Source organism: Phasianus colchicus, chromosome 25 (genome assembly GCF_987193195.1).
Source record: "Phasianus colchicus chromosome 25, bPhaCol1.hap1.1, whole genome shotgun sequence".
NCBI classification, from domain to species: Eukaryota; Metazoa; Chordata; class Aves; order Galliformes; family Phasianidae; genus Phasianus; species Phasianus colchicus.
The window spans coordinates 1086220-1113318 of NC_143460.1; the positions used below are offsets into that span (position 1 = coordinate 1086220).

General features: G+C 47.6%; 1 protein-coding gene and 1 long non-coding RNA gene across 2 annotated transcripts; one reads left to right on the forward strand and one right to left on the reverse strand.

Moving 5' to 3' along the window:
- Positions 1 to 16: 16 nt before the first annotated feature.
- On the reverse strand, positions 17 to 7164 carry TAF8 (TATA-box binding protein associated factor 8). Its single transcript, XM_031605849.2, has 8 exons — positions 7064 to 7164; positions 5736 to 5892; positions 4558 to 4656; positions 4260 to 4322; positions 3690 to 3814; positions 3238 to 3385; positions 2332 to 2474; positions 17 to 1882 (listed from the first exon to the last, which is right to left on the reverse strand). The coding sequence occupies exons 1-8, from the start codon at positions 7121 to 7123 to the stop codon at positions 1739 to 1741; spliced, it is 939 nt and encodes a 312-aa protein (XP_031461709.1). The 5' UTR covers positions 7124 to 7164; the 3' UTR covers positions 17 to 1738.
- A 175-nt stretch (positions 7165 to 7339) lies between these two features.
- Positions 7340 to 26663, forward strand: LOC149915028 (uncharacterized). Its single transcript, XR_016459831.1, has 2 exons — positions 7340 to 7513; positions 21254 to 26663. It is a non-coding gene; the product is annotated as an uncharacterized LOC149915028 (long non-coding RNA).
- The last annotated feature ends 436 nt before the right edge of the window (positions 26664 to 27099 follow it).

Genomic DNA, 27099 nt, shown 5'->3' on the forward strand with positions numbered 1-27099 from the left:
AGTCATTTTTGCTTGTAGAAGATAAAATTTATTTTATTATGAACATAAAAGATACTATTTTCATTCCAGATTTTCCCCTATCCAGAAAGGGATATTTTCATTATGAAAAACACCTAATCCAAGGTAGAAAAAAAAAAGATATATTTTTAATATACATATATATATATACATAATGTCTGTACATTTGATTTTCTGTACAACCAAGGCACCAGCAAAAGTGGCAATGGCACATGCAGGACTTTTTTTTTGCTAAAGATGCAATTTCAAATAGTTTGTCAGGAATACTTCCAATCTTCCTGAAATAATTCCTCCTCATCTTCCTCCTCTCTGGGTGATGAGGAAAGAGGGGCACCTTCACTGAACAGAAGAGAACAGCACACACATAACTCTGTTCCCTCTGACTGCAACTGACTGTGCACTCAGGTACTGCTCTGGGAAGCAGTAAGTTGACAGTCTCAAGCAAGCAGTCTTTGCTGCCTCTCAGCACCAAATTCTCAGCTAAAAGAGGTGCAGTTTTGACTACTGCTTAAAAGCAATTTTCCCTTCAGAACTTACCTGCATGAATGAGAAAAAGCTGATGTAGTATGAACTACAGAATTCAGGCATTAATATCATGCCTGGGAGACTGTACCAAACAATAGGAGTATTTTGTTACAGGAATTTTGTGCATATTTTCCCTAAGTAAAGACAGAATGAAATGTAAAGGAAAGGCCTCTAAAACTGGATAACAATTACAGCAATCCCACCAGCAGTCATTTTCACAGCTGAAATAAAGGTCCTTCTCTAAGGAAAAAAAAAGGAACAACAACAACAACAAAAAGCAAGAAAAAAAAAGCAACTTCTGTTGATAAAAGCCCATATCTGAACAAAGACAAAATTAAAAAGTGTGATCAATAGCACAGCCCTGCAAACTGTAATCATTACAGCTTTATTCCATACTCCAAGCTTTGCAGCAAGCATCTTTCAAAACAGCTGGTGAAGGCATGAACTCTCAAAGGACTTGTGCTGGTGTTGAAACTAACAACAGAACTAAAAAAGAGCCCAAGGCAGCTGTTGAATCCTGCCATTGATACTGCTAGAAAATAATCTCAAAGCAGAGTGGGGTAAACACCACACTCAGCACTTTTAAGTTGGAAGTGCAGCTGCAGTCAGAAAAGTTGAGAATAAATGCTGTCTTAGCTTTGTATTTACACTTCACTCTTCAATAAAAGTGTTTGCTTTTACCTGCCCATAATCAAAAGAAAGAAACCTCTGTGGGATTTTTCTCTCTCTTAATACATGCTCCACAGATTATAAAGCCAAACAAGGTTCACTGCAGAAGTTTCTTTTCTAGCTTGAAAGGCAGCCAAAAACAAATTATGTCTTCGTGTTCTGTAGAGCAGCAAGAATCTTTGTATCCCACACCTCTTTAGGGAGTGAATCTCCCCACCAGTCAGAAGAAACCAAAGCAAATGAGACAATTCTCATCTGTAACTCAGTGGCTTTCGCCACTTTTAAGGCAACTGACCACTTAGCATTCCCAGTTAGGAGGAAAGCAGAGGAGAAAGAGGGAGCACTGCAAACAGTGATGACAGTGTAGTTTGCTAGGCAGACAAAGATCATTCCTCTGCTTCTGCCATTCAGTCAGACTGCCTCTCCTGTCTTGCTCCATGCCTCCTACCCACAGAAGCAGAGGTGACTACTCATAACAGCCAGAGAAATGGGCTCCTCTTTCTTCTAGCAGCCAGCTGACCACATTTCATTTCTTTCTGCGGATCTTGGGCTTTTTCACTGGCCGAAGGTAAGGATTGTCTATCATATTCTCCTCCCCGTTCCGGCTGCCAGACAAGGAAGTGTTCTGCTGTAATACTGAGGCATTCTCTTTTTCAGGTCCTGAATCATCCTGGCACGGGGAAAAAAAAAAGCATAAATAACCAAAGTTAGTCTAAACAAGGCTTAGAAGTTCAAACCACAAAACACACGGGTGAAACATAATCAACAGCCAAGATAAACAGAAGCAAACAAAAAGCTGCATTAAAGGTGAGAACTCCAGATTTTTAATACAAGCAGATCCCCTTTGAGAACAGCATGGAATTGTGGGACAATCCTCTCTCCTCTAACATGGAAATAAAGGTTGCATTGAAAGCTCGTGATCCAACATTGGATAACCTCATTATACAACATATTTTGCAGAAAGTTGAAGAACCATGACAATGTTAGTCATTTACATCTGGTAAAATGCAACCTACTTTGCCATTTTCCACCCCCTATGCCAAGGAAAACAAAGAACCAGGTTTCATATGTTTAAGAAAGTCAGGCCTTAGGGATGTTGATCTCTAAGGGTGGGCGTACCGTGCTCATATGCAAGGGCAGGTTCTCTGTGTCTGTCTGGTCGTCTTGCTCAGATGAATCTGTTTCTTCCATTTGCTGCATTTCCAGCTCAGAGGGGAGAAGAGCTGTCAGGTAGGGTACAGTGAAAGGCCTGGCAGCAATCACTAGGGTTGAGGAAAAGTGAGCAAGGTGGGAGATAGCTCATCAATTCAGAGATTATGAAGCACAAAGCTAACCAGTTTCTTTGAAACCAAACACTTTTGTTAGTTCTGATTTTAAACAGAACAGGCACACTCTTCTCCTGCCACTCCCAGGGATCAGGAATGAAATATCCGGTCCCTAAAAGATGGCAGTCTCTAATTTCCTATTTTCTGAAGACTCTTTATGTTTCCGGCCATGGACATAGCATTATACAAACACAAAACATTCATTCCTGACCGTTTATATAAGTTCAATTCCCTCATAGGCTGAAGTATTTACTTAGTTCCCCAGAAGATAACACAGGCTGTGCTCTCAGCCAAGCTTGGGAAGGTGGGAATTCTCATCACTGCTTTGCAAGCAGAGAAACACAACAACCTCCACTGTCTCACACAGAAATGTGTGAGAAAAGAAATGACTTGTGCAAAAGTTACAGAAACTCAGACAGCACTGGGATAAGGGAGGATCTATCAGTCAAATCCTTCTCCACCACCACAGGAAAGGGGGCATTCATTTAGAGTGGAAGCCTACCATTAGGCACAGCCAGGTATGATTATGAACCCGAGGTTTTTATGCCTGTTTAAAATAGAAAGTCCCTCCTTTCCAATGCCTCACAAGGCTGAACACAGTGTGATCCCTCAGTGCCCACCTTCTGCAATCACAAGAACACTAGATGTATACTCTGTTAGATAACTGTCCTTTACAGCACAAGCTTCCTAGATAACTCACATGGGAATGTGCTAACGTCATCTTTGAAGAGACTCTGTGTTTCTCCTGTCTTAGCCATGAAGCGGGTGAGAGCTCTTTCCACGTCGCGCCTCTGAGACGCTGCCTTTTCCCGTAGGACTTGATAATCAGACACTGGCTCTCGGTATGTCTGTAGAGCAGGGAGGACAAAACAACTACAGTCACTAGATTCAATGAAGACAGATCAAGTTCAAAACACTGCTAGGACGCAGGTGCTGCAGGCAAGTACTGACCTTCAACATGCACAAGTTTTCATACAGACATAGATATCAGCCATAAAACTAAAGGAAGTACAATATGCAAATGACAAGCATTGTGCCAAGGTAGCAGAAAAAATATTCTGGACAGCACTACAATAAAAATACACATGCACTTTCCTAACATTACTGACTTCAGACAGAATCCAAACAGCACAAAGGTCTTTTTTCACTCACTGGTGTCTTGATGTAGGTGTGAGGATCTGGAAACTCAGGAAAATAGCCAGGGATGTGGGATGGATGTGGCTTGTTCTGTCCAGCTGTCAGGGCTTTGGGAGTCACAGGCTGATTTGTCACAGGAGCTATGGTTAAAAAAGCACATGCACTAAATTAGACAGCATCAGCCTGCCAAATGTTAGGCATCAAGAAGTGCTAGTCTATACCAAGCTGCGACCCACGTCTCCAGGTCCTGTGATAGGGACAGAGCACATGCCACGAGCAACAGTTTCAGATTGTGTTTGGCATCCCAAAAGGGAACAAGGCTTACATGAGCCCTCTCCTACACAAAGAGAACCAAAACCATCTTGAGGATTCTCACGTGCAATGAGGATGCTGAAGCAAAAGCAACTGATTTGGCAAAGGATACCCTCCTTCACATATTACATCATAATTACAGGAATCTTTAACACAAACTGCATGCCCCGGAGTACCAGACTGCACTATTCATGAGAAAAGCAGCAGCCCTCTGGATGCCAGCAGATAGAAATGACAATTATTTCCTGCACAAGAAAAGGACTTCTCACATACGGGCAGTGATGACCATCCTCTGGGAGCGCTTTGCATATGCAGGAAGCATTTCAACATTGAACCCTGAAATACAGAATAAGAGGAAAAAGGAATCACACCAAGAAGAAAGAAAATTATGTACTCTGTATGCATACAAACTGCATCAACAACAGTGATATTGGATCACCTGCGTGAGACCTAGAATGGTGGACATCACACAAGTACCAGAAACACCAGCAACACATTGTCATGGCAACACAGATCACCCATTTTCTGCAATGTATGCATCTGGAATGAGTGAGATGAGTCAGCTACTCACCCATTTCCACTAAAGTAACCACTATATCAGAGAGTGTAGGCTGTGTTCTGGCTGTATGCTCACAGTAGGACTTTGCACTCCTTCCAATTTCAGAAATATCTGGAGGGAAAAAACCAACAGCAACCATTACATACTCACTTCAGACAGCGACCACACATTTGTGTCAGCCCAACACCTGAATTTTTAGCAAATCTAGTGTCATGGTTTTTGTCATCAGTATTCCACATCATAACATCATGTAAAGCACAGGGAGTTAAAGAGTTTATGCTCCAGTTCTGTGGACTGCTGATTTTTTGGATACCTGGCTCTCAGAAGAGAAGAACTGCATACCCCAGAGGACTTTACATTCAGTGGGAAAGATAAAACTGATCGCAAGTCAGAGACTGCTCTCTCCCATCTCCCTACCCTTCCCCCTTTTCCCCTTTCCTTTCTGCTGGGTGTTGGTCCCTGGGTCCCCCTGCCCCATCAGCCACAAAACTGGGCCTGTAAACCATTTCCCCCCCCCCCTTTTTTTTTTTATTGGTGGGCCTGTGGGCCTGCTGCTCCCCTGTCAGGGACACAGACAGACCTAGAGTGACACCTAGCAAGGAATAAAAAATAGCTCCCAGAATCTGGTATCTTACAGCCTGCATATCTCAAAGTAAAGGACAGCTGAAGTATGGAAACACTGATGATCAGAGATGGATGCTTTTCACAAATAAAAAAGGCAAATCTGCAGCACAAGCATGAAAAACTACCAAACTTAATCATTTATCAACATCAGAAAACTGTGTAAGCTGAGATCCTAGGCACATCATCCAGGAAATTAAGAGCAGAGCTGCCAGACAGTCCCACTTCTATAGCCTTCACTAACCAAATGTCTGGAACTTCGTTACTTGTCTGTTTATTCTGGTAGCATCTCAGTCTTGGGATACCTTATTGGGATTCCTAAAGCCCACTGAGTAAGATAAGCACCACTGAGTTCAGCCAAACTGCTCACAATCAGAAGGTCTGTGACCCCAGGGCTGTGCTCTAATGCCCTGCCAAGCCTTCTGCTTTTGCTAACATCATTGTAAGATATTACAAATAAAAACAACAAAACAAACAAACAAAAAACAACAGAAAGAGCAAAAGCAAATTTGAATTAACTGCAAGGTGATTTTGCCCTAAATCACCACACTGGTGACACTGGGACTCACAGCTCTGTAACATCTCTGTCAGTGTTTCCACCGCAGCCTTTTCAGCGCTCTCAAAGCCAGCTTCAGTGAGCAAGGAGCTGACCACCACCTGCAGAGTCCTCCTTCGGGCCAGGTAGTAGTTATCCGCCGGCGTGGTCGTGTGCTTGCTGCCCGACCTCTGTGGACACAGAGCCCAAACTGAACCGGCCCTGCCATGAGCCCAGGCAGCCTGCCTGCATGCAGCCAGCACCCACTCTGGGCTCACACGTCCTGCACACATCACAAGTGTACATATGCAGCACTGACCCACCTGCACATATAGACACACATGTACAGACATACATGCTTGAGGACTGCTCTGAAAGTAATGCCTCCTATTTTATGATGTTGTCCCTTGACATCAAAGGTGGATGTTGGTAGTATGGTAACAGAGGCTGAACCTTTCTGCCAACATTCTGTTACATTATATTGCCACGTGACAGATGGCAGCAGCCTGACAAGATGGTGACTAATGTAGAAGTGTGTATGAATCAAAGAGGTGTTACTGAATTCCTCTGTGCAAAAAAAAAAAAAAAAAAGGCACTCATTGACTTCCATCGATGCTTTCTGGATGTTTCGGGAGACAGAACAGCAGATGTGAGCACAGTGAGGCTGAGGGTGGTGTGTTTCAGCAGTAACAGTGGGTCACTTAGGCAGTATGAGTGCAGCATGCAGGCTCTTGTTTGATGCTGATAAAAATAACGGTGACCATGTTGAAAAGTAGTGTTTCTATCTGCAAACGCACTTTATTAAATAGTATTATTGGGCTCATTGTAGATGTTGCAGCTTCCACGCAAATAAATAAGAGGCATTACTTTTGGAGCAACCTATAACTAGAGATTCTTCACATACACATACGCACACGTGAATACACAGGCATATCGACACATCTACACACGTGCATATGCACACAGGCATATAGAAATCTGCATATGCACAGCTACACAGTTATACAGATGGACGGACGGACGGAGCAGCACTCTGCGCCCCTCCCCGCTGCAACCCGGCTCTCCCACACGTGCGCGGTCCCTTTAAACAAAGCCGCCTCGCGGCCAACTCCGCCCCGCGGCCCTCTCCGCCAATTCGAGCAGAAGAGTTTGGACCAATCAACGACTGCCGCCAAGCCCCGCCCCCGCCCAGCCATCCAGCCAATCAGCGCCTCCTTCTCTTCGGCTCCCCCTAAAGGCTGCCGCGGGCAGGCCGCAGCCATTTGGGCTCCACGGCCGGCATAGGCCGCTGCCGTTCCGCCCGGTTCCCCAGAGGGACGCCCTCCATAACGACCCCGCGGCCCGCCGAGGAGCTGCCGTTACCGTGCCGGAACCGCCGGGCGCCGTGTCGGCCATCTTGGAACCATAGAGCGCTATGCGCATGTGCGAGGCGCCGGGGCCGCGCTCGAGGCGCGCGGTGCATTCTGGGGACTGTAGGCGGCGCGCGGCGCCTGCAGCTCATCCCGCCTCTGCCGGTGCGCTCAAGAGGGAGAGAGGAGAATGAGCGTCGGTGGTGGCGTTCCATCGCGAGCCTTCGGAAGAGCGAACAGCGGTGCGGGCGGCAGCGCTTCGGGCCAGACCGCTGAATGCGGCGCGAACCTTCAGCCCGATCTCCGCCCCGCCCCGCGCTTCCGGCGCTGTGCGGCAACTCGGCCCTCCGCGGGGCGCGGCGTAAACAAGCGCTGCGGCCGCATGGAGGGGAGCTGAGAGCGGGACGGGAAAGGATGGATCCGAGGGAGCGTCGTGCGGGAGTGAAGCTGCTGGATAGCAAAGGTAGGAAACGCCGCTCAGAGGTTGGGAGTGCGGGGGAGCGGAGGGCGAAGCTGTGACAGTACGGCGTGGTCCCCGAGATGGCCGCGTGTGAAGGCGTTGGTTGGCTGTGAGCGAGGAGCTCCCTGCCGCCTGGGTGTCCGTCGGGGTCCCGCCGGGCTGGAGGCTGTCATGGGCTTCCCTTGAGGGCTGTGTGCGGAGTGCTGGTCCTGGAGGTCTTGGTTGCGGTGAGTGGGTTAATGGGGCTGAGAAAGCCGGAGGAGGTGGAAATGGGAACGGTTCGCGTTGTGAAGCTGTAACCTGCTGGTTAACTGCTGAGGGGTGACTGAGCCACGTTGGGGAGGGAGGGGTGTGAGAGTTGGCAGATTTGTGCTGAAAGCAGTGCAGTGAAACCGCTGAGAAGACGCTCAGGCTGAACTGAAGTTGTGTGTAGGAGTGATGGGGAGCTGTGGATGGCTCAATACCACGCATAGGGCCCCGGGAGAGACTTGTGCCCCTCGGTCTAAGCTTGCTGTGCGGTTTCATTTTTTGTAGCAAATCCAGGGGAATGGAACATGGAAGCATGTAGAAAGGTGCTTTTGCTTGATGAGTGCTGTGTGCATCAGAATACGCGGTGTTTTCTTCTCAGAATATAACATGCTAGCCATCGTACTCAGAAGAAGGGCAAAAAGAAAACAAAGCAACATGAGTGGTGTGGAGGTAGACACTGAAATGTTTCAGGCAGAAAAGAGTGCTGGTGGGAGCCCATTGCAAAATGAGAGGGTGAACTATGGTTTGGAGATGCATGCAGCTTGGGACTTTGGTGTGCTGTTCCCATCTGCTAGCTCTCCCACATCCTTTTGCTTCCCTGTCTGTACAGTGGGGCTGATGGGGATACTGTTTAGCTGAGTTACTTTCTAAGATTGGGAAAGGTACGTTATTATAAATGCAGCATGTGGTGGATCTGTAACTCCTGGTGAGTTCTCATGCATGAGGACAGTTTCTTCTTGGTTTCTTGTCTCCAGTACTCTGTAATGTCACTTTTTAGCGCATTATTTATAGCATTTGCATAAAAAGAAACAATCCTGGGTTTAACTCCTTGCCTCCAGGTGTTTACATATTTATTTGTTTCATATAAAAAATAGAAACAATCCTGTAGAATACTGACCAGGGCCCGATGCCCCTCTCCCACTCTGGAGACCTATCTGTTGATCTGCTGAGCTGTACAGCTTCTTCCTGCCCCAGCTGACTTTCAGATTCTTCACTATGCTCATCAGTATGGATGGAGGACATCCACTGTCTTGCCAAGCAGCTGAAGACATTTCTCTATGAAGCAGAAAGAACAGATGCTGAGCAGTTATAGAAAATGAGGGCGCCGTGTTTCTGCCTTTGGTGCTTGTAGGGAGAAGGAAGCCCTGCAGAGGCTCTCAGACCCCACAGCTGTCAGCAGCTCCCAGTGAGTTATTTAAGTCTTTCTGAATTGCCCTGTTCCCACCTGGGTGTTGGTCACTTAGCCTGGATTCCCACTGCCTCCATCTGATCTTCATCTTCAATGGCTGCATTACTTGGTTTATTCACGTGTGGGAGCTGTTGTATAAATGAGAGTACTTCACAGCCCTGTGCTGCCTGGTTGGTTTTTGTTGAGTTTGTGTGTTTTTGTTTTGTTTTTGTTTTACTCTTGGGAATATTTTTTTTTCCCATCCTGAATATCATAAACTTCAGAAAACAAAACTCTCTTTGCATACCGGGAAGGGGATGGCAGGGGAAACCCTGCAGTGAGGGGTGCTGGGGGAGGCTGGGTGCTCTGATGATTATTGGTGCGGAGCACTGTGTTATTTTGGGCTCTAGTCCTGACTGCAGCCAGCCTGCTGAATAGCCATACGCAAGTCTCTTTGCTCCTCTGAATGTCGTTCTCACGTCAGTAAGTGTTGGCATGCATTTTGAGATGCCCTCAGAACTGATAAAATGCAGCCGCTGATGTTAGAATACTCTTGCTAGCAGTGCAAGCTGGAGCCCTTAGGTTCTTCCCATAGCACTGCAGTCCCTGCTGGACTTGGTCACAAGCTGAAAATCCAGAGCCTGGTGGAATTTCCCTTGGCTAAATATGTGCAGAAGTTCCTAAAATCACAGGTGCTGCATCCCATTTTATGGCGTAGGTACATCATTCTGTTATGCATGGCTTCCCTTTGCCTGGTGGGGTGGGATGGGATAAGCTTCCATAAAGGTCTGGCTCCTCTGTGATGTCAGGGTTTCTCGGTGTGTGTGAAGCAGCAGCTGCTCGCAGCCACTGGAGGAGACTGGCCAGCCAAGAGGAAAGGGGCATAGTGAAAAAAGAAGCGCTTCAGGGCTGTGCTGAAAGATGTTGCCAGGGATCCGATGTGAAGGAGAAGGAATCTGGAAGTGAGCAGAACCATGCTGGCTGTTCGTGTCCATAGGTGGAGGGTGGCATCCTTATTTTGGAGCCCATGTGGAGTGGGAATCGACATTGCCACTGGAAATGTTTGCCAGTTTATGGTGCCAGCTTCCTCTGCAGTGCTGTGAAATCGGTCAGCTGGCAGCAAAACAAGAAAATGCAGGATGGTGGGAGTCTGTGCGTCTTCCTGAGCGTGGTGTTTTTTCCCAGAGATTGGAACACTTCCTTTTGCAACAAGAAGCACTTTCAGATTGGTTTCAAACTGAGAAAGGAAAGAAGCTCACGTGTTTTTACAGAATTTCATGCAGATTATTTCAAAGAAGATGTAGGAGGTGGGAATCCCAAGTCCTTATTGTGTCACCCCGGACAAACATATTAAACCTCAGTGAGCTACAGCTGAATAGTTATTCTAATACTGTCAGTCCTGGGGGGTGGGGGGGAGCTGTGAAGCCTGTTGAAATTCAGCTTTGTAAAGAACGATGGGAATGGATGACTGTCCACTCTCTGGTAGGGAAAGCCCAAGGCTTTTTCAGTTCTGAACTGGGTGGTGCTGGTGCAGCAGGAGGGCCTGCAGGAGGCTGGTGTGGGAGCCTGGTGTTTCTAAGCAACAATTGAGATGGGTAGGTGGTAATTGCTAAGGTCGATGTGGGGGTGAACTTTTGCATGTGCTTCTGTCCCCCAGCTCTGCCCCGGGCCCCCAGTACCACTGCCACCAGGGGGCATGTTGTCACCATGTGCTCTTCTTATTGGCTCATGTCAGAAACCAAAATAGCTAGCAGTGAATTCATTTAGACTCTTACAGCCCCCAGCAGTCAGGATGTCACCAAAATCTTCCCTGTGCCCATTTGTTTCTGAAAAGTGAAGCCCCCAAGCCCCTTGACTGATGCTGTGTGAGGGTTGTTGCGTAATATGATGGTGACAAGCACTTGATACGCAGGAGAAGGGCAAGGAGGAAATAAGTTGTCCATCTGAGAATGTTTCTCCTAAGGATATTGGCCTATGGCTTGCAGACATCATGACCTGAATGCAGAGAGGCTGCTTTGCTACTATTGACAAATACTCTTCTCTCTAATGCAACAGCGCTGTTAATGTTAGCAATATACTTCTGTGTAGTAATACCCTGTGGACTTGTTGTTTCCTGGTGGAAGAGGCTGATGCCTTGGCAGAAAGCACTGCCCTGCCTAGACTTGTGAGATGGGGATCTGTGCAGCTCTGCAGGGTTGCTTCTGGAGTTCACATATATCTCTCAAAATGATGTTACATGTGTAGAAGATGGAGTTCCCAGAGTGTAGAATCCATCTCAGTACATGAGTTAAGTGTTCCTACCTCGGAGTTCTGAGTAAAGCTTGAAGCCATTTCATCAAGCCACATATGAACACAGATAGCCACAGGGGGAGAAGGCATCAGTGATGGAGGTCTCTTTGATCAGCAAAGCACCACCCAGGTGCTGGAAATGCAGGTCAGTGGAGTTAGAGGAGGAAATGAGGTGTACCTCTGTACAGGGGAATGCAATTAGGCTTCTCAAGGGTGCACTGTGCTCCCAGACATGTCAAGGCTCTGGCTTTGTCTGGAAGATAATGCTGTTGTTTAAATGTCAGCTGCAGAGCTAGACATAGAAATGTGTGGTTTTTTTGTTTTTTTTTTTTACAGGCAGTGAGCGAGGTGCTATTACCCATTCAAGGGTTGTGCTGTATGGCAGTGTTAGTGCTAGAGCTGGGCCCCAAAGGGTCCCTGCCTCTCCCTGTCACACTCAGCTTCCCCTCACCCTTACTATAGGGGCTGCAGAGTTGATGTGTCCGGGGCCTTCCTGGGGACTGCACTACATTAAGATGAGTCTTCCATAGCAAGGAGTTCCCAGGAGCTTTCTTTTGGCCTAACTGGAATGTTAACTGGAAGAGCATCTTTACTGGTTAAAATGGGCCTAGAGTGGTTGATATCCACTGGACTTTTTATTGTAATGCTATTTAGCTGATGTAAAAACTGTTCTTTCCCATCCCACAAGCTCATAACTGTGAGTCAGTGCTGTATCTCATCCAGCAAACATGTAAACCCACACTTCCAGGCTGTCCAGAGCCTCTGTTGCCAGGAACTTACTGCAGATTCCAGGTCAGCTTTTCCTGCCTCATTGGTGACTCAGTGGATGTTCTCGATTTTGTTCCTTCTGTTTTCTTCAAACTTTAGAGTTCAAAGGTGATGAGGAGATGGGCTGTGCTGGTTGCTGAGGATCAACAGATGTAGAGTCTGCTGAAAGAACAGGCAAAGGAACAGTGTCAGCTGTGGTGATGTTCTGCTCTCCAGATCCTTACAGATAATACAACTAGTCCTGTTCTGGAGAGCATAAGATCTCTGCCCAGTCCTGTCCACAAGCTGTTGTTGTGTGTCACCATCCTTGTTCTGGCCAACTGTCTGCAGCTGCCTTGGATGTGCCAGATGCTGGATGCAGCAAGCACTGATGCAGTCCCTTGCTATGGAGTATGCTGTAAATCAGTATTTTCACAGCAGTGGCAGAGAGCGGCAAGGGCAAGTGCAGCAGAAATGTGCATCTCAGGGCTGGAGCCTGCTCCTCACCTTGGGCATCTGTCTGACCTGTAGATGTCTTCACATTGCTGGAGGACCTGCTGCAACAACAAGGTAGGCTCAGTCATTGGTAAGGCAGATGTTAGCAGTGAAGCTGGGCCAGGACAAGGTCTCTTGCCTGCTTTTTGCACACTTCCCTCTGTGGAAAGCCTGCCTGTGGAAGCCATGTCTTCTCTGAGCCAGAGCTGCATTGCCCATGCCTTTGATATGTTGCAAAGAGCAAGGTGTTGCTGCTGGCCCCACGGGGTGATAACGCTCATGCTTCGAGGTAAGGCTGGCAACCTGCACAGCTCAGCAGAGGCCACTTTACCACATTTGCGTTTCTTACTGCTGTCTTTGACAAATATCTGTTGTTTCAGGAAACCACACACTGGGTGTTGCCCTTCCAGGGCAGGGGTGGGGGAGGAATCCTGCTCCCCCAGGCACAGATCCAGTGGGGTCCTGGGATTCTGCTGCTCTCTGGATTGGGCTGGGGCTGTCTCCTCCTGCTGAGCAAGGTGAAGCCATCTGTGTTGTCCCCAGGCACGGAGCATGTGGGGCCAGCAGAAGTAATTCCTGAAGCTGATCATGAGCTGTGCTGTGAGTGGGTAGAATGTAAATTTGGAAACTTCTGAGCTGCAGTTGTACACATTTACTTATCCCAGCTGGGCTTGGGATTCTTCTGTGGAACTCTTCACATTTGTTGCAGGGCAGGGAAGCTATCTGGATGGGTTGTGAAGAGCCCCCGTTCCTAAGTTGGGGCTCACACACATGGACACTGCTTGCTGAAACCATCCTGGGTTGGACTGAGAAGCTTTACTGGCTTATGGAGATGCTTGCCATAGTGGTGGACCTAGTGCAGGCTCTTCTGTGGGCTGCTGGGCCACACTGACTATAATACTGGGTTTAGAAGAGTGTCTGGTTCTGGCTAGGCTGTTGGTCGTTGTATATAGCAAGGTACTTCCTTTTCTCTACTTCTTTGAAATGGAAGAAGATAGCTTAAGAACTATCAGTAATTTGACTGGAAAAGTTGTAACGCTAAGCAGTTGTCTAGCTTTGCGAGAGTGGGATTGAGTGGGGTTATTACCATCACATTTAAATACCTGTTAAAATCTGTTGTTTTAAGAATGTTGGCGTTCCTGACCAAAGACTTTAAGGAAATGCCTTTATCTGTAAATTAGAGCTTGGCGTCTGATGAAAGTCATTTTTTTTCCTCCCAGTGGGATCCTGGAAATACAGATGCAGTAGCAATGGAAATGTAGAACTGTTTCACACCAGCTGCTCTGCAAAAGGTTTTCGGTGCTGAAAAACCTTATGCTCTCCCACCTACTCTCACCTCCTTGAGACAAAAAAAATACAAGTCTCCAGATCTTGTCATGGAATAAGCTGGGAAAACTTCCTTTTTTTTTCCCTCCAGTTGACCCTCTGTACAGGACTCTGGTCTAAAGGCTGTGAGTCTACAGAAGTCCTGAATCAATCAGACCCAATGGAAACCCAGAACGGAATCCCACCAGAGATCTGCAGCACTCCAGGCTGGCGGTGTAGCATCACTCCTTGGGCCTTGCTAGCCAGGCTGAGCAGTTTGCTTTTCTGGGGGCTCCATAAGCAGCAGGGACAAGGGGTAAGGCAGAGATAGAGGGTGGCAGCAGCTGTTCAGGATGTGTTGCTGATTCTGTGACATCTCCCACCCTTTTTGGAAATTGAGAGTTTTTAGAGCAAGACAGAAAGAAGAAACAGCCACTGATAAAGCCTTGTGGAGATGACAGTCCTGTTCTCAACGGCCTGCAGCCCACAGCATGTCTCTGAGGACCCATGCCAGCTGGGAGGCAACGATAGGCTTCATTTCTTGCTCTGGCTGTTCATCTCCCTGTGCTGGGCATGGGGATGGATATCATCTCCTTTCCTTCCTGCTCCTTCCCTTCTTCCCATGTCTCTGCTTCTTCCTCTGTGAGTGTGAAGCTCTCTGTAAGCCCTGTTAGCTTGCCCTGGCTGTGCTGCTGGCTCTGCTCACTGACCTTTTCTACTGTGCAAATCCCAAGGGACTTTCAGCCTTAGTTCCCTCAGGGGTCCAGTCTACTGATGGCAATAAGACACCTACTGGATCATAATGAAGAGCACTCACTGGAGCTCAGGGCGATGAGGAGCAGGGGAAGCTGCTGCAGGATTAGGCATGGAACAAGCTTTCTGTGGCTGTGAACCCTTCTGGTTTGGCCAGAGGGATGGGATCTGTGGGGCTGGGGGTAGCAAGGATTACAGTGGTCTGTGGACATGAGGAAGACTGAGCCTGTGCTGTAAGGGGCTCCTTGGGCAAGGAGGGCTGAGAGCTGGGAGGGCATACGGTGTCTCACAGAGCGCGCGTTTCCTCCACCTAACCTACAGCAGGGTCTGTTTCAACTGAGTCTTTGAGGATCTGATAAAATGAGTTCCCATGCCCCAACAAGGATCCTGTGGCTTCGGTGTGTACAGAGGGCTGCAGGCCATGTTTCACGTGCAGACAACTGTTACCATGTGCCATTTTTCTTTCCTTTTTTTTGTATAACGAATGGGGTCCCCACATCTGGTTGTGGCGGTTAAACAGGCTCGATTTAATCATAGACTGATATAAGATGCAGAGAGAAAAGAGGGGAGAAGGGTGAGAAGCACAGAGCACCTGCTTACCCCCGGGCAACATGCCCTATTCTGGGCCATGGTACATGTGTGGAGCCAGTGTGCAGGGGAAGGTGGGTTGCACAGATCCTGCCTGCTGGGAAGTTCTGTGCCTGGGGCCTTTTGCAAGGTTTTCTGCATGTTCCATCAGGGTAGGTGGGAACAGGGCAGGGGTGTTGCAAAGGGGTTAGGGCTGGCTGGAAGGACTTGGTTAATCTGCCACACAGCAGCTTTTTCAGCAGCACAGTGCATGTGTTGAGGGGTAGAGACAAATCTGATGACTTCCAGGAAGCAGGAAATCTATTCTCTGAGAGCAGGTTGTTCCCTAACTATATATTAGAGGCTGCCTTTCACTTGCTGCTTAAATTTGTTGGAAAGCATGCAATGCTCGGTCAAGGTAAAAAATCTTCTCTTCTGTGAGAAGTCCTTGGAATTAGGATTTTGGAGCTGGAACCCAGAACTCGGAGAGCCTATGCAACCTCACAGGGGCTGGCTTTTTCCTCTGGGATCCGAGCATTTTGCTAAGATGCCTCGGGTTTTGCCATCCAACCTGGCACCAGGTTTCATTTTTGCTCCCCCCTCTGTTCATCTTTTACAGTGGATCTGCATGTTAACTCAAGACAGCAGTTTTTCCTATCCCTTCTTTCCTCCCTCTCCTCCACCCCCCCAACCCACTTATCGATGAAAGCAGATTTGACATGTGATAGATCCCAAGATATAAAAAAAAAAAAGCATTACAGGAGAATATAAGCAACAGCTCAGGAGGGGAAAACACTCTCAAAGAGTTGACAAGGCACAACCAGGGTGTTTGATGTCTGCCTTGGGTGCAGCTGGGAAGGGGCCTTACTTCTGGCAGGGGTTAGTGCCAGGTCTGCTGCTAGGCTCTGGAGGCCTTTTGGCAGAGGTTTTGAAATCTGATTTTTCTTTCTGCAGCCAAGTGAGATTTTTATCAACTTCCTATCTGAGAGCAAAGTCAGCTGGTGCAGGAGTACTGGCTTGTGTCCTCCTGCCCCATGCCTGTACATGTGATGGGGTGGCAAGGGTGCTGGCAATGCAGGACCTGCAGCTTGTGCAAACGGGAGATGAAAGGCAGGGTACAGCCCTGTAGGTCAGTGAGACAGTGTCCTGTTTGCTCTTTCCAACACAGCACAAGCCAGCCATGCTGCATGTAGAATGTGCTCCTGCTTAATCGTTGCAGTGTCCAGTTTCATCTTGCTTTTGTGGCTGATGGCCCACATCAAACTCCTGCACAAAGAGCAGAGCAGCCAATTGCAGCACTTCCTGCAATGGAGATAAGTCCGAGTGCAGAGACCTCGCTGAACTCCAGGATGAGATGAGGCCCAAAACAGCCTTCTTGTGGCCTTGAGGCCTACTGCCACGCATGCTGCTCCTGAGAAGTAAGGCACAATGTATTTGTGCAGATAGCTCCACTCTGCATTCTGATGTTTAGCTGCAGCAGAACTGAGTGGCATTTTACCAGCACAAGGAAGGCAGAATGGAGCAGGTCCTTGCATCATGCAGATACACACAAATACACTTGCTTTGACCCAGAAATCATTTGCACAAACTTGCTTCTCAGTGTTCCTTTGCATATGCAGCTGGCACTTTCTCTTGCAAGGGCTTGCAAGTGGTCTGTCTGAAACTCAGGGATTTGGGGATTTGCTGTCTTCAGGACAGATCTGGTTTCTGTATGCACATGTCTTATGGAGGAGCTGAGCTTGGGCAAGCACAGATGGACTTCAGGGTTGTGGAAAGCACCTTTCAAACTATCCCTGTTTAAATTTCTAGCCTGAGCCAGAAAATTAACAAAGAGGAGAGGTCTGACTTTTTTTTTTTTTTTTTTTGGACCGTTATATTCAATTTAATTCATAATCAGAGCCTGGACCAACCTCTCCACTGGAAATACCCCAGAAAGTCTCTGATTTGGCAGAGATTTCCCCAAATTCTTCAGCTGGGGGTGTGACACTTCTCATTGTTAGCCAAAAACTATCTCAGCATTTTTCTGTCATCTTACACAGAGCCAGCTGTGGCTGCTCAGGCCACCTCCCCAGCCCTGGCCTAATAGGACACTGACATGTAGGTCAGTTGCTCTTCATTGCATGGCTTGATTGGGGTGTCACAGACCTGCATCAAATGATGAGCACCGTCAGAGTAAGTGCAGAGCTTGGCAGAGGAGAGTCTCAGTTCTCATTAGAGCATCTTGTTGCTGTCAGCACGTATAATACTGCTACCAGCATGTGTAATGGGGTATAAGAGCAGCGGAGATGGCACTGGAGCTGGAAGAGTCTTACGTATTCATGGTTGTGACAGTGCATGCAGGGAAATAACCACTGAAATGCTTTGTGTGCCACTGTCTGTCTTCAAAGGGCGTCTGCCACGTTTGTCTTCTGCTTCACATACATCTATTGTTTTTTTCTTCTTTTCAATGCAGCTGTTAAAGCTCTTTGAAATTATGAGCTTGCAATGCTCATAGGGTAAATGCAGGACATAGACTGGGCCTAAACACAGTGAAATTATTATGACTGAAGACTGTCAGTATAATCTCTGCTGCCAGAATGCTATTTCAACTTAGTACATCTAAAGTGGTTTGCAGAGTGAGCTCAGAAGTGTCCACATGCACAGCCAGACAAGTTCCTTAAGCACCTAGTTGGGTCTGCAGGGTCTTGGCAGGCAGGTTTGCAGGTGCAAGAAGTGGCGGGAGATGGAAGTGGAAATTTGTCTGTCTGTACAGTAGTTGTCAGTTGTGCATCCAACCATCAATCTCAGCAGGTGAGCAGAGATCGTTGCTGAGCATCTATTTTCTCCTTCTTAACTTACACTGTGCAGGAAGTAAATAAATACATATACTTCTAATGCGTTTGTCAGCTAAGTGCTGGTAGAAGTTAGGTTTGCATATTGTGGGGCTGAACGGGCTCCTGTTTGTTTAATATTGCATGTGGGAGCCCATTGAAATTGGTGAGGTCCCAAGGGTCTAACTGATGGTAAATACCAGCCCTCTGTATCTGGCTGTCTCAGTGGCTGGCACGCAGGCACAGCACTCTGTAGCCCTGCTGTCATTAGCCACAGGGTGACCTTACTGCTCCTTGGCATGCAGCACTCAGACTGAGTGCTCACATCAGTGCAGGAGGTGTCCGTGGTTTGGATGGTTAGAACTGTGAAGATAGAGTCTGGTCTTTTGTTTTCTAGTATCTCTTAACTCCAGACCCCCACCAAGTTGAGAAGTACTATTGCACATTTCAGTTTATTAGCTAAGTAGAATCAACTGTAATCTCATGCTGTGTATATCTGAAAATGAAAGATGTACAGCTGCCATGGTTATCAAATTGGTATACAGAGCTGAGTAAATCTGCTGACCCAAGTAGGAGCTTCCAGGGCACATAGTTAGTGTTTCTGGTGTCTCTGGTTGATTGTTTGCAGTAATAGCTGTCACTGAGATGAATGTGAGTCTCCTCTCTTAAAGATGCATCGTAATCTCTGTCCTGAAATGACTCATGCAGACACTTGGCATCACTGCATAACAGTCTAATAGGGAGGAATGGGGAATGAATTTACTGGAGGAATGTAAGGAGTCAAAGCAAAAGGTATTGTGTCAAAAAGGTATTGTGAGCAAAAAGATTGAGGCAGGCATTTGTCAATTTACATAGGCTTTTGGGCTTGATTGGGCTCTCCTGTGTCTCATCCCAGCCTCTGGCGCCTGCTTTTCTGGGAGCAAAAGGTTTCTGAGCATTTCAGTTTCTATAGGTGGTGATGTAACAGCTGCATGCAGTAGCAGGGGTGCTGTGTGCCTGTAGGATGTTTTCCATCAGTGCTTACATGTGCCAATTTCTTCCTCTGCACTGTGTATTATTTTGGATCACCAAAGTTTTAACCTAGTCACCACTTTCATAAGTAAAAACACAATGCCTGTGTTTCCTATTAACTTGGCACCTTTGCTTCTTCACCAAATTCAGTGCAGCAGAAGGGAGAAGCAGCACATCCCGCTTGTGTTGCTGGAGAAAATTGTGGCGAAGGCCACAATTTAAAAATAAAAATAAAAAAAGAGGTTTAGCAGCTCCCAGCCATACCATACATGAGATTTTGGAAAGGAAATGAAAAGCAACCTTTCCCATGGGAACTACAGAGGGAGGCAAACTGAACTGAATGGAGGTCTCATAAATCAGTGATGTGGGCTTTTGACTTTCTGTGCTGTAGCCTTGGGCAGATGGTATTTATATGCCCGGTCAATAATTAAGGAAAAGCAACAAACATGAAAATTACAGCAGCAATTACAAAAATGCCAGGTTCTATGAAATCTCCTTCCATCAACCTCAAGCTGCAGAAGGGGAAACTGAGGCAATGTGCATGGTGTCTGCTGGCTGGGGGCCATGCAGAACATCAGCCCTGCAGGGAGTGATGAACACACACCAATACAGCTGTTCTCCTGCATGCTCATCTTCCTCATCTCCACCCTGAGTGAGAGAGGAAGAGGTTAGGCAGTGTGACTGGCAGGGACACCTATGTTTTGTTCTGGTTATCAGCTAAATGTGTGTTCATGAGTTTTCTTTGTGGAGAAGCAGCAGCAGTATTTGTGCTGCCTGTGCAAGTCTAGCTGGCAAAGCACATTACAGGTATCAACCAATTCATCATCGTTAAACTGCAATGATGGGTTTTTCCAAAGCTGTCGCTGTTGGCCTAAGCTGCAGTAGCTGTGATGGGAGAGGAAAAAAAAAAAAAAAGGTAAGCTGATTTAAAATACAAGAGCCTAGGGAGATGTGATTCAGTACGTATGATCTCAATTCTCCATCAGCTGTCATCAGAGTACCTTCCAGTTTGTTACTGATTAAATACAGCTTATTTTCACCCATTTGCAGTAATCAGTTTGTGTCCCCTGTTGCTGTCCCTCCTAAGCTTAGGGCTAGTAAAGGAGTGGGTTTTGCTCTGTGCCTTTAGCCTGGATGCTAGCTGAGTGCTTGGAGTCCTGTCCCTTTTGCTCATCATCAGCCCCAGTGTGGGGTTTGGAGGTAAGTCAGGCTTAGTACCTGCTCTTAGCACCAAGATCAATTTCATCTGATCTGTATGTCCTTTTAGTTCACGGACTTTCTGTCAGCCTGCAGCAGTTAAAAGTGCGCTAGTGCAGTGCATCTCTACATCTTAGGGGGTGTGAGTGGATTCTCTTGTCCTGCACTTATATTCCCTGCACACTTGCTTGGGGGAATCACTTGCTTGGCCTGCAATTGTGACTGCAGAGCTACCTTCAGAAGTGCAGTCAGCGCTGCCTTTTGCCTTCCCTGCGTATAGGGGTAGGGCCCTGCTAATGCCTTAGGCAACCTCTTCCTCTCACCTAGGTATTAAGAGTCAGTGCTGGGACTTACTTGCAAGTTGTTTATTTTCTTTCTTCTCTCGAAGGCAGCTAGATTCTAAGAAACCCAGGCAGGGAAACAGCACAAAGGGACCTTCTTCTTATCTCTGACCTTTCTGGCAGGGATGCTTGTTGTGGGGTGGCCTCCAGGACTCAGATAATGCAGGAGGTGGTGTACATGATTAGGCAGTGAGACACCACCTGCAAAGGCCTGGTAAAGAGCTGCAAGCTGGCAGGCAAAGGGAGAGAATGAATCAAGGAAATCTGCTCTTCCAGGAGGTGGTGGAAGGTCTGGGCAGAGGGTGGAGCCCGGCAGGGGCTTTGCAAAAGGGTAACTTTTTGCAAAGTTTAAAAACAAACAAACAAACAAAAAACAAAAAACAAAACTTGGGTGTGACTGTGGCCTGTGTGAGTTCCTTGCTGGTGAGGGCTGCAGGATTGCTGCCTACAGCCTGTGCCCTGCCCTGTGCAGGCCTGTTTTATGTTTTTTTTCTTTATCAGCATGGAAGTGGGCGAGGGCAAGAGAATGGGTGTCTGTACTGGCTGTAGGTGTATAGATTGGGTGCACATTAAGAATTGTAGTCTGAGGAAGCACATCTCAGAGCCAGGCTTTGAATTCCCATGTCCCAGTCATGCCATGGTGCGTGAGGGCCTTGCAGACACTGCCAGGAGCAGCAAAGCCAGGCAGTGCCCACTGCCAGCAGAACCAGTGCTCCTGTGTCTGCTACGAACTGGTTTCCAGAAGGACTGGAGCTTTATGTGTCTGAGGACTGCTTTTCTGTAGCAAAGTGTTCTGTCTCATTTCTCCCAGGCTGCCTGAAACTTGCAGGAACATCGCTGGCACCACATCAGCCAGACTTGATTGAGATTGGCCAAAGGCTGAAGAATATATAGGAAGGGAAGGACTTACCCACACAGCGAGATTGCGTATGGCTGTTTCTTCACAAAATATGACTGGAACTCTAAAAGATCTCAATTTCATCCTGATGCAGAAGAGGAAGATGTTTGTGGGATGGGAAAAATATTTCCTGCCCATCTGCAGTCCTGGAGGGAGACCCACTGCGGTCAGCTGGGCTGCAGCAGCATGGCTGGACAGACAGACAGACAGGACCACAGGGCGTGCTTGTGTCTGGTAGCCTCCGTGAAAATTCCCCTGGTGTTTTATTTTCCCCTCATCTATGTTTAGGCTGTAGTGACCCAGCTCCAATTTCCTTTCTTAATTAATGGCAGCATGGCAGGACAGAGCTCTGCCCATGCTGCACCAGTTGTGATCTGCTGATGAGCTGCAGGAGGTTTATTTGCCAGCATCAGGCGAGCCACAGAAGCACTGATGGCTGCACTGACATGAAGTGCATTGTATTGACATAACTTCTTCATGGATATACTCATTTAAATATAGCTAAATGGCTTTGCGACTCTGATGCTATTGTGTGGTGGGATGAGTAAAGGTTTTTTCTGGGCTGAGGAAAGGAAGAAGCCCATTTCCATGCAGTGGCTCCAGAAAAGGAGCTCACGGCCAGCCGGATCTCAGCCGTGCCCTGCAGAGCTGGGCCTGGCAGTGGGCACAAAGGCTGTGCTGGAGGGCTGGTGGCGGGGAGAGCAGCGCCTTTGGCAGCAGCCTGGACTCGAGCAGCTTCACCCAGGAAACTAGGGCCCAAATTGTCCTTGCTTTCCTGTGGCGGTTTCTCATGCAACTCCTTTGTCTGCCTTATCTAGCTGGATTGGCACCTCTTTAGTCTCTCCTTGAGTGCATGGCAGCACTGGGCTCGGATCCGGGGGTGGGGGGCCTCTGTACCATTATAAAGCAAATCATAGCTGCTGCTTCCCCATCCTGGAGCTTGCACCACTTCAAGGAGGCAGGCCACTTCAAAGTGCTGTCTGGGAGCTGTCACTATAAAAGCTAGCACTCAGCTATTAAAGTCTCCAAATCCTGACTGAAGCTCATTAATTTACACCAAGTTAATTACTAGGTCCCTTTCCAAGAGTCTGATCGGAGTCGTCCCATTGCTCCATGTCATTTTCGGGGAGAATTAAATCCTCTGCTTAAATGTTTATAGACTTGTTTCAAAGACATAATTGTGTAGCTTCTTCAGCCTGGGAATTTTCTACCATCTTGTAGGCTTTCAGCATCATTAATAAATGAACATCATTAATGATTAATCACCTAAATATGAATGGAGTAGGCTTGGTGCCAGATAAATGCAGACTAAATGCATATACCCACTCCATTGCATACATGTACTTTGGAGTCTCTGGCAGCGATCCCACTGAAATTGATGGAGAGTTATGCTCCTCCATTACCTCCTTTTGCTGGGGGGAACTGTGGCACGTGGTCTGTCCAGGCCAACAAGCAAGGCAGGAAGGAGCTACGAAGATAATCCACAAATCCCAACGCTTCCTGGCTCTTTCCAGTGTGTGCTTTTTGTTTTTACTATGAATGCTTATTGCATATTTTTATGCTATTTCATATTATCTGGATGAGGAAATTAATGTTGTCCATTCTCTCTGGGAAAATTGCTAAGATACTAGAAAATAGAAATTGCTGTGCTGCTGAGGCTTTACTCCAAGGAATGCAGAAGAACCTCCTATAAGGAGACCAGGGATAATTTGCAAGAGCTGTTACTGATGTCAACTCTGAAGTGTGTGATTTAGCATCTTTTCTTACACTTCTTATAATACAAGATAATCTTGATATCTGAGCCCCTTCTGGCTTGTAATCTTGCTTAGGAATCGCAAGAAGTTGGCATTGTAGGCTGGAAAGGAAGTGGCAGGAGCCAGAACTGGTTGTTAGCTGTCAGACCCCAAAAGGTCATGCTTAGGTTGGTGCACTGAGAGGAACGAGGTAGGAGTGCTGTTGCAAATGGAAAACATTTCCGTGCACTGCACTGTTGTATCTAGGAAACCTTTCAAGCATTCCCAGACCCAGCAATTCACTACGAAGACCCAGATCTCGTTCCTTTCACTACAGACGCCAGTGAAAAGTTTTTTTTTTTCCAAGTAGAATCTGCTCCTGGCTCCACTGGAGCTGCTCACAGCTTTTGTTCCAAAATGAAGCCCTTCCATATTCAGCTATGCTTTAGGCAGCAGCACATCTCCTGGTCATTATGTGGGTACAAGGGAGTTGCCTGCTAACCCAGCGTGTGGGGCAGGGGATCGACCAATTCCCCCAACAGCTGCATTGTGAATCAAGCGCCGAGTGCTAACTGCAAACTTGTGTGCAACTCGTCTGCCACAGAGCACGACCACAGGAAAGGGACTGTGTCCAAAATAGCAAGCGATGCACTGATGCCCTTCAGCAGTGCCAGGCGAGCCAGCGGGCATCAGGAGAACATTGGACCGTGGAGGGGCTCCCAGAGGCTCTCCTTTCTGCTGGTGCATCTGCTCTCAACATCAGGCACGGGTCAATCCTCTCAGGCTTGCTTTTTTTTTTTTTTGTGTGTGTGTGTGTGTTATTTTTGAGCTATTTTCTCAAAGGGACCCAAAGGACCTGGAGTCACTCCAATTTCTTTGGCCAATTGTAGGGTATACAAGAGATCTAACTAGCAGTGAGGTCTCTTAAATGTCATCTCCCACCACTTCCAAACTTTCTTTTTTTCCTCCAGGGCCTCCTGTTCTTTCCCCCTCTGTAGCAATTAAGAGTTCATACAGTTCCCAGCTGACCTGGGCTCTTTTGTTAACTCTTGGAGGCGATCTGACGGTGCTACTGGTCTCAGCATCTCCTAGGAATCAGCTGCTGTGCTGTATGTTTGATTTTCTCCTGAGTTTTTCAGACCATGATTATCTTGACCCTCACATTCTGCACTGCAAAGACTGTCAGCTGCCAAGCAGGGCAAGACCACATAGCCAAGAGGCTGGATCCTGCAGGAGGAGAGCCAGGTCACCTCCCAGCACTGGGCCTGGCACATGTTCCCAAGTGGCAGCCTTCGGGCAGGCCATGACTCTCAAAGTCCCTGTTCAGATAACCAGAGCCGTGCGCTGCAGTGGTGACCACAGGATTACACCTTTAAATCAAACAGCTCTCGTCTGTGTGAAATCTTCATCTGAGATGTGGAATGGGAGGGGGCAGGTTTAGAAAAAAAAAAGCTCAGCTATCTCCAACGGCAATCCAGATTCTGTTCTTCCACCATTGCCTTGAGAACAAAAAGATGTGCTGGCTGCTGTGTGACTTAGAAAATGCAGCCCTTGATCTAGCTTTCTTCCCTGCTTCCTTGCCCTCTATTTTCTTTCCCCTTCTGGCTTTCCTAGCATCCGTGCATACATCTTACCAGTTTCTGTCTCGGTTTAGGTTGAGAAGTCAAAATCATGAGCCAATTTGACATTTGCCTTTTCTGAATGCAAGAAGCGGTTGGAGCTCAGGTGGGAGGAGAAACAAGTCCCTCTGCTTTCCATCACATGAGCCGCTCAGAGCTCAGCCTGGGAAGCAAAAGTTCCTTGGCTGAATGTGATGGGACCATTTCCTCCTGTAACCTTGCCAGCTGAGCTGCACACATTTGTCACAGAACAAGCAGAGCAGTGCATTTCAGTCTCCGTGCTTTGCTCAGTCCTCCACACGCATCTTCCACTGGTTGCCTGCAGCTCTCTGCCCACGCCATTCTCTCCTGTTTGCCCTGCTGTGCTGGGTGGTAGGGTCTCTTTCCTTTACTTCCTTCAAGGCTCGTGTTAAGTTCAGGTTGGTCAGGGGACCAGACTGGTCCAAAGCACCGGACAAGAAAGTGTGAGTCCAAATCTCCAGTTTGAACATCTAAAGCTGCTGGGCCAGCATTTTTCTGCTGCTTGCAGTAGGCTTTGGATTGAATATGTGAAGGAGTTTTTATCATAAGAAGTTTCTGGTAGGTCTGGCAAGCCTTGTCCTCCATGCTGCCAGTTCCGAGCTGTTGCAGATAATCAGCAGCTGTGACATGGGCTGGTCAGCAGTTCTGCACTTACCATTGCTTAGAGCCTGCTCTGGGACTAGCACAGCAGCCCTGGGCAGGGAGTCTCCCCACTGAAGAGGTGATGAGAAGCCAACACCAGTTGCAAGGTCCCTTTGTTTGCCAGGCTATGGGAAATCATCCAGAGAGGAGTTTACAGCCCTACATCACAGAGCAGTGGAAAATATGTGCAAGTGAGTGCCATACAGATCAGTGCCTGGGGCAAGAGAGCTGTGTCTCTGGCACCAAGCACACAAGAATATGTCTGAGAGGAGCTCAGCACTGATGTTGTCCCTGCAACTTGTTTGATTGTGGTGGGGAGAGCTCTGAGCCCTGGCTTTTGCTGGGAACTGTGGGCTCCCTCTCCAGGTGGCTTGTCTGCCAGGAGCACCGAGCAAATCCTTTTGGTACTCCTTGCCCCAGTTTCCCCATCCGTAGGTGGGGATGCTCCTGCGCTCCTTTGCAGTCTAAGCACTGCCATCCCATTGTCTCTACTTTCCCAGCTGCTGATGGGGAGCAGTTTCAAAATGCTGGCAGCAGTTGTGGGTTCTTCAGTGTGACACAGATATCTTGGGTGATCCCTGTGTGGGAGCACACCCAGCCTACTTTCAGGTCCTCTACTCCCATCCCTGTGCCCACAGCAGGCTGCTTCTGTCCTGACGTTAATGCTTGTTTTGAGGACATGGTCTGTCACCTTGCCGCGCAAAGAATGCTGAAGAGCTACAAAAATAAGCACAGAAGCACTCATGCCTGATTGCTGGAGCCTGTTTGTCAGTTGACAGTGGGAAGGAAGTTGGTGTTTTAATTGCTGCAGGCAGTATCCTTGTAGGAGCCTGACACTGGCGTGGCAGTACATCTAATTCCCATCCCCTGAGTGTTTCTGCACACACGGAGCAGGAGGGCACAAGGCAACAGGTCTGATTAGGTGGCTGCTGTAGGAATAGTTGAACAGGACACAGTACCAATTTTTCCAGCTCAGCACAGTCACGTAAACCACTACTGATTTCAGCTTACAGTGGCTCAGGAGGCAAAAGTGTCTTCCTTGCTGCTGTGGTATTAGGAGAGGCAGGAGCTGTATGCTGTGCTGCAGGGCTCAGAGCAGGCATGGAGCAGCAGGTTAGTGTTGGAAGAAATAGTTAATGTGTCAGGCTGCTGCTGGAATCACTCCACCAGAGATCTGCCTAAATACAGCAGAAGTGCTCCTTGCTCAGTGATGTGTATTCACTCACAGAGTGTGTCTCATTAGCATGTTGTTAATGTCAGTAATTATTGATGATATGAATGCAGAAGCATATGTAGATAATATACAACTAGCAGAAGTGCTGGGAGAAATGCATCCATATGTTATTATGGATATTAGCATCTCGGTGAAGTTGATCTTTTTCTATCTGCTGAGATGTGTGGAGGTACCGGGATATGGCAGTCACAAGAAATACGGTGACATCTGTGCCCCTGGGAGGGGTGTTGTTGAGCACGCTCTGATACTCAGCAAGAGACTTCCGAGAGATGCCTTGTGCTGCTGTGTGGATTGTATCTGATTTCCATTTATTAACACAGAGGTTTGACATTTTGCCTTTGCCTGTGCTTAATCACTGCGCCTTGTAGGTCCTCAAAGTTTTCTTTCTCTGGCTGCCATCTGAACTGCTGCATGTGTTCCTCACTGCCCAGGTGGAGGGATGCCTTCTGTCATAGATGCATTGACCTACTGTGTGCCAAAGCAGTTTGGCTGCAAAGACAGGGGGGCTTT

Bases quoted from the DNA above. Each gene is read 5' to 3' on its own strand.
- TAF8 (XM_031605849.2), bottom strand. From the start codon at position 7,123: ATGCGCATAGCGCTCTATGGTTCCAAGATGGCCGACACGGCGCCCGGC. The intron at 5,893-7,063 runs GTAACGGCAGCT...CTGTGTCCACAG, and splicing joins CGCCCGGCGGTTCCGGCACG to AGGTCGGGCAGCAAGCACAC. The intron at 4,657-5,735 runs GTGAGTCCCAGT...TTTTCCCTCCAG, and splicing joins GACAGAGATGTTACAGAGCT to ATATTTCTGAAATTGGAAGG.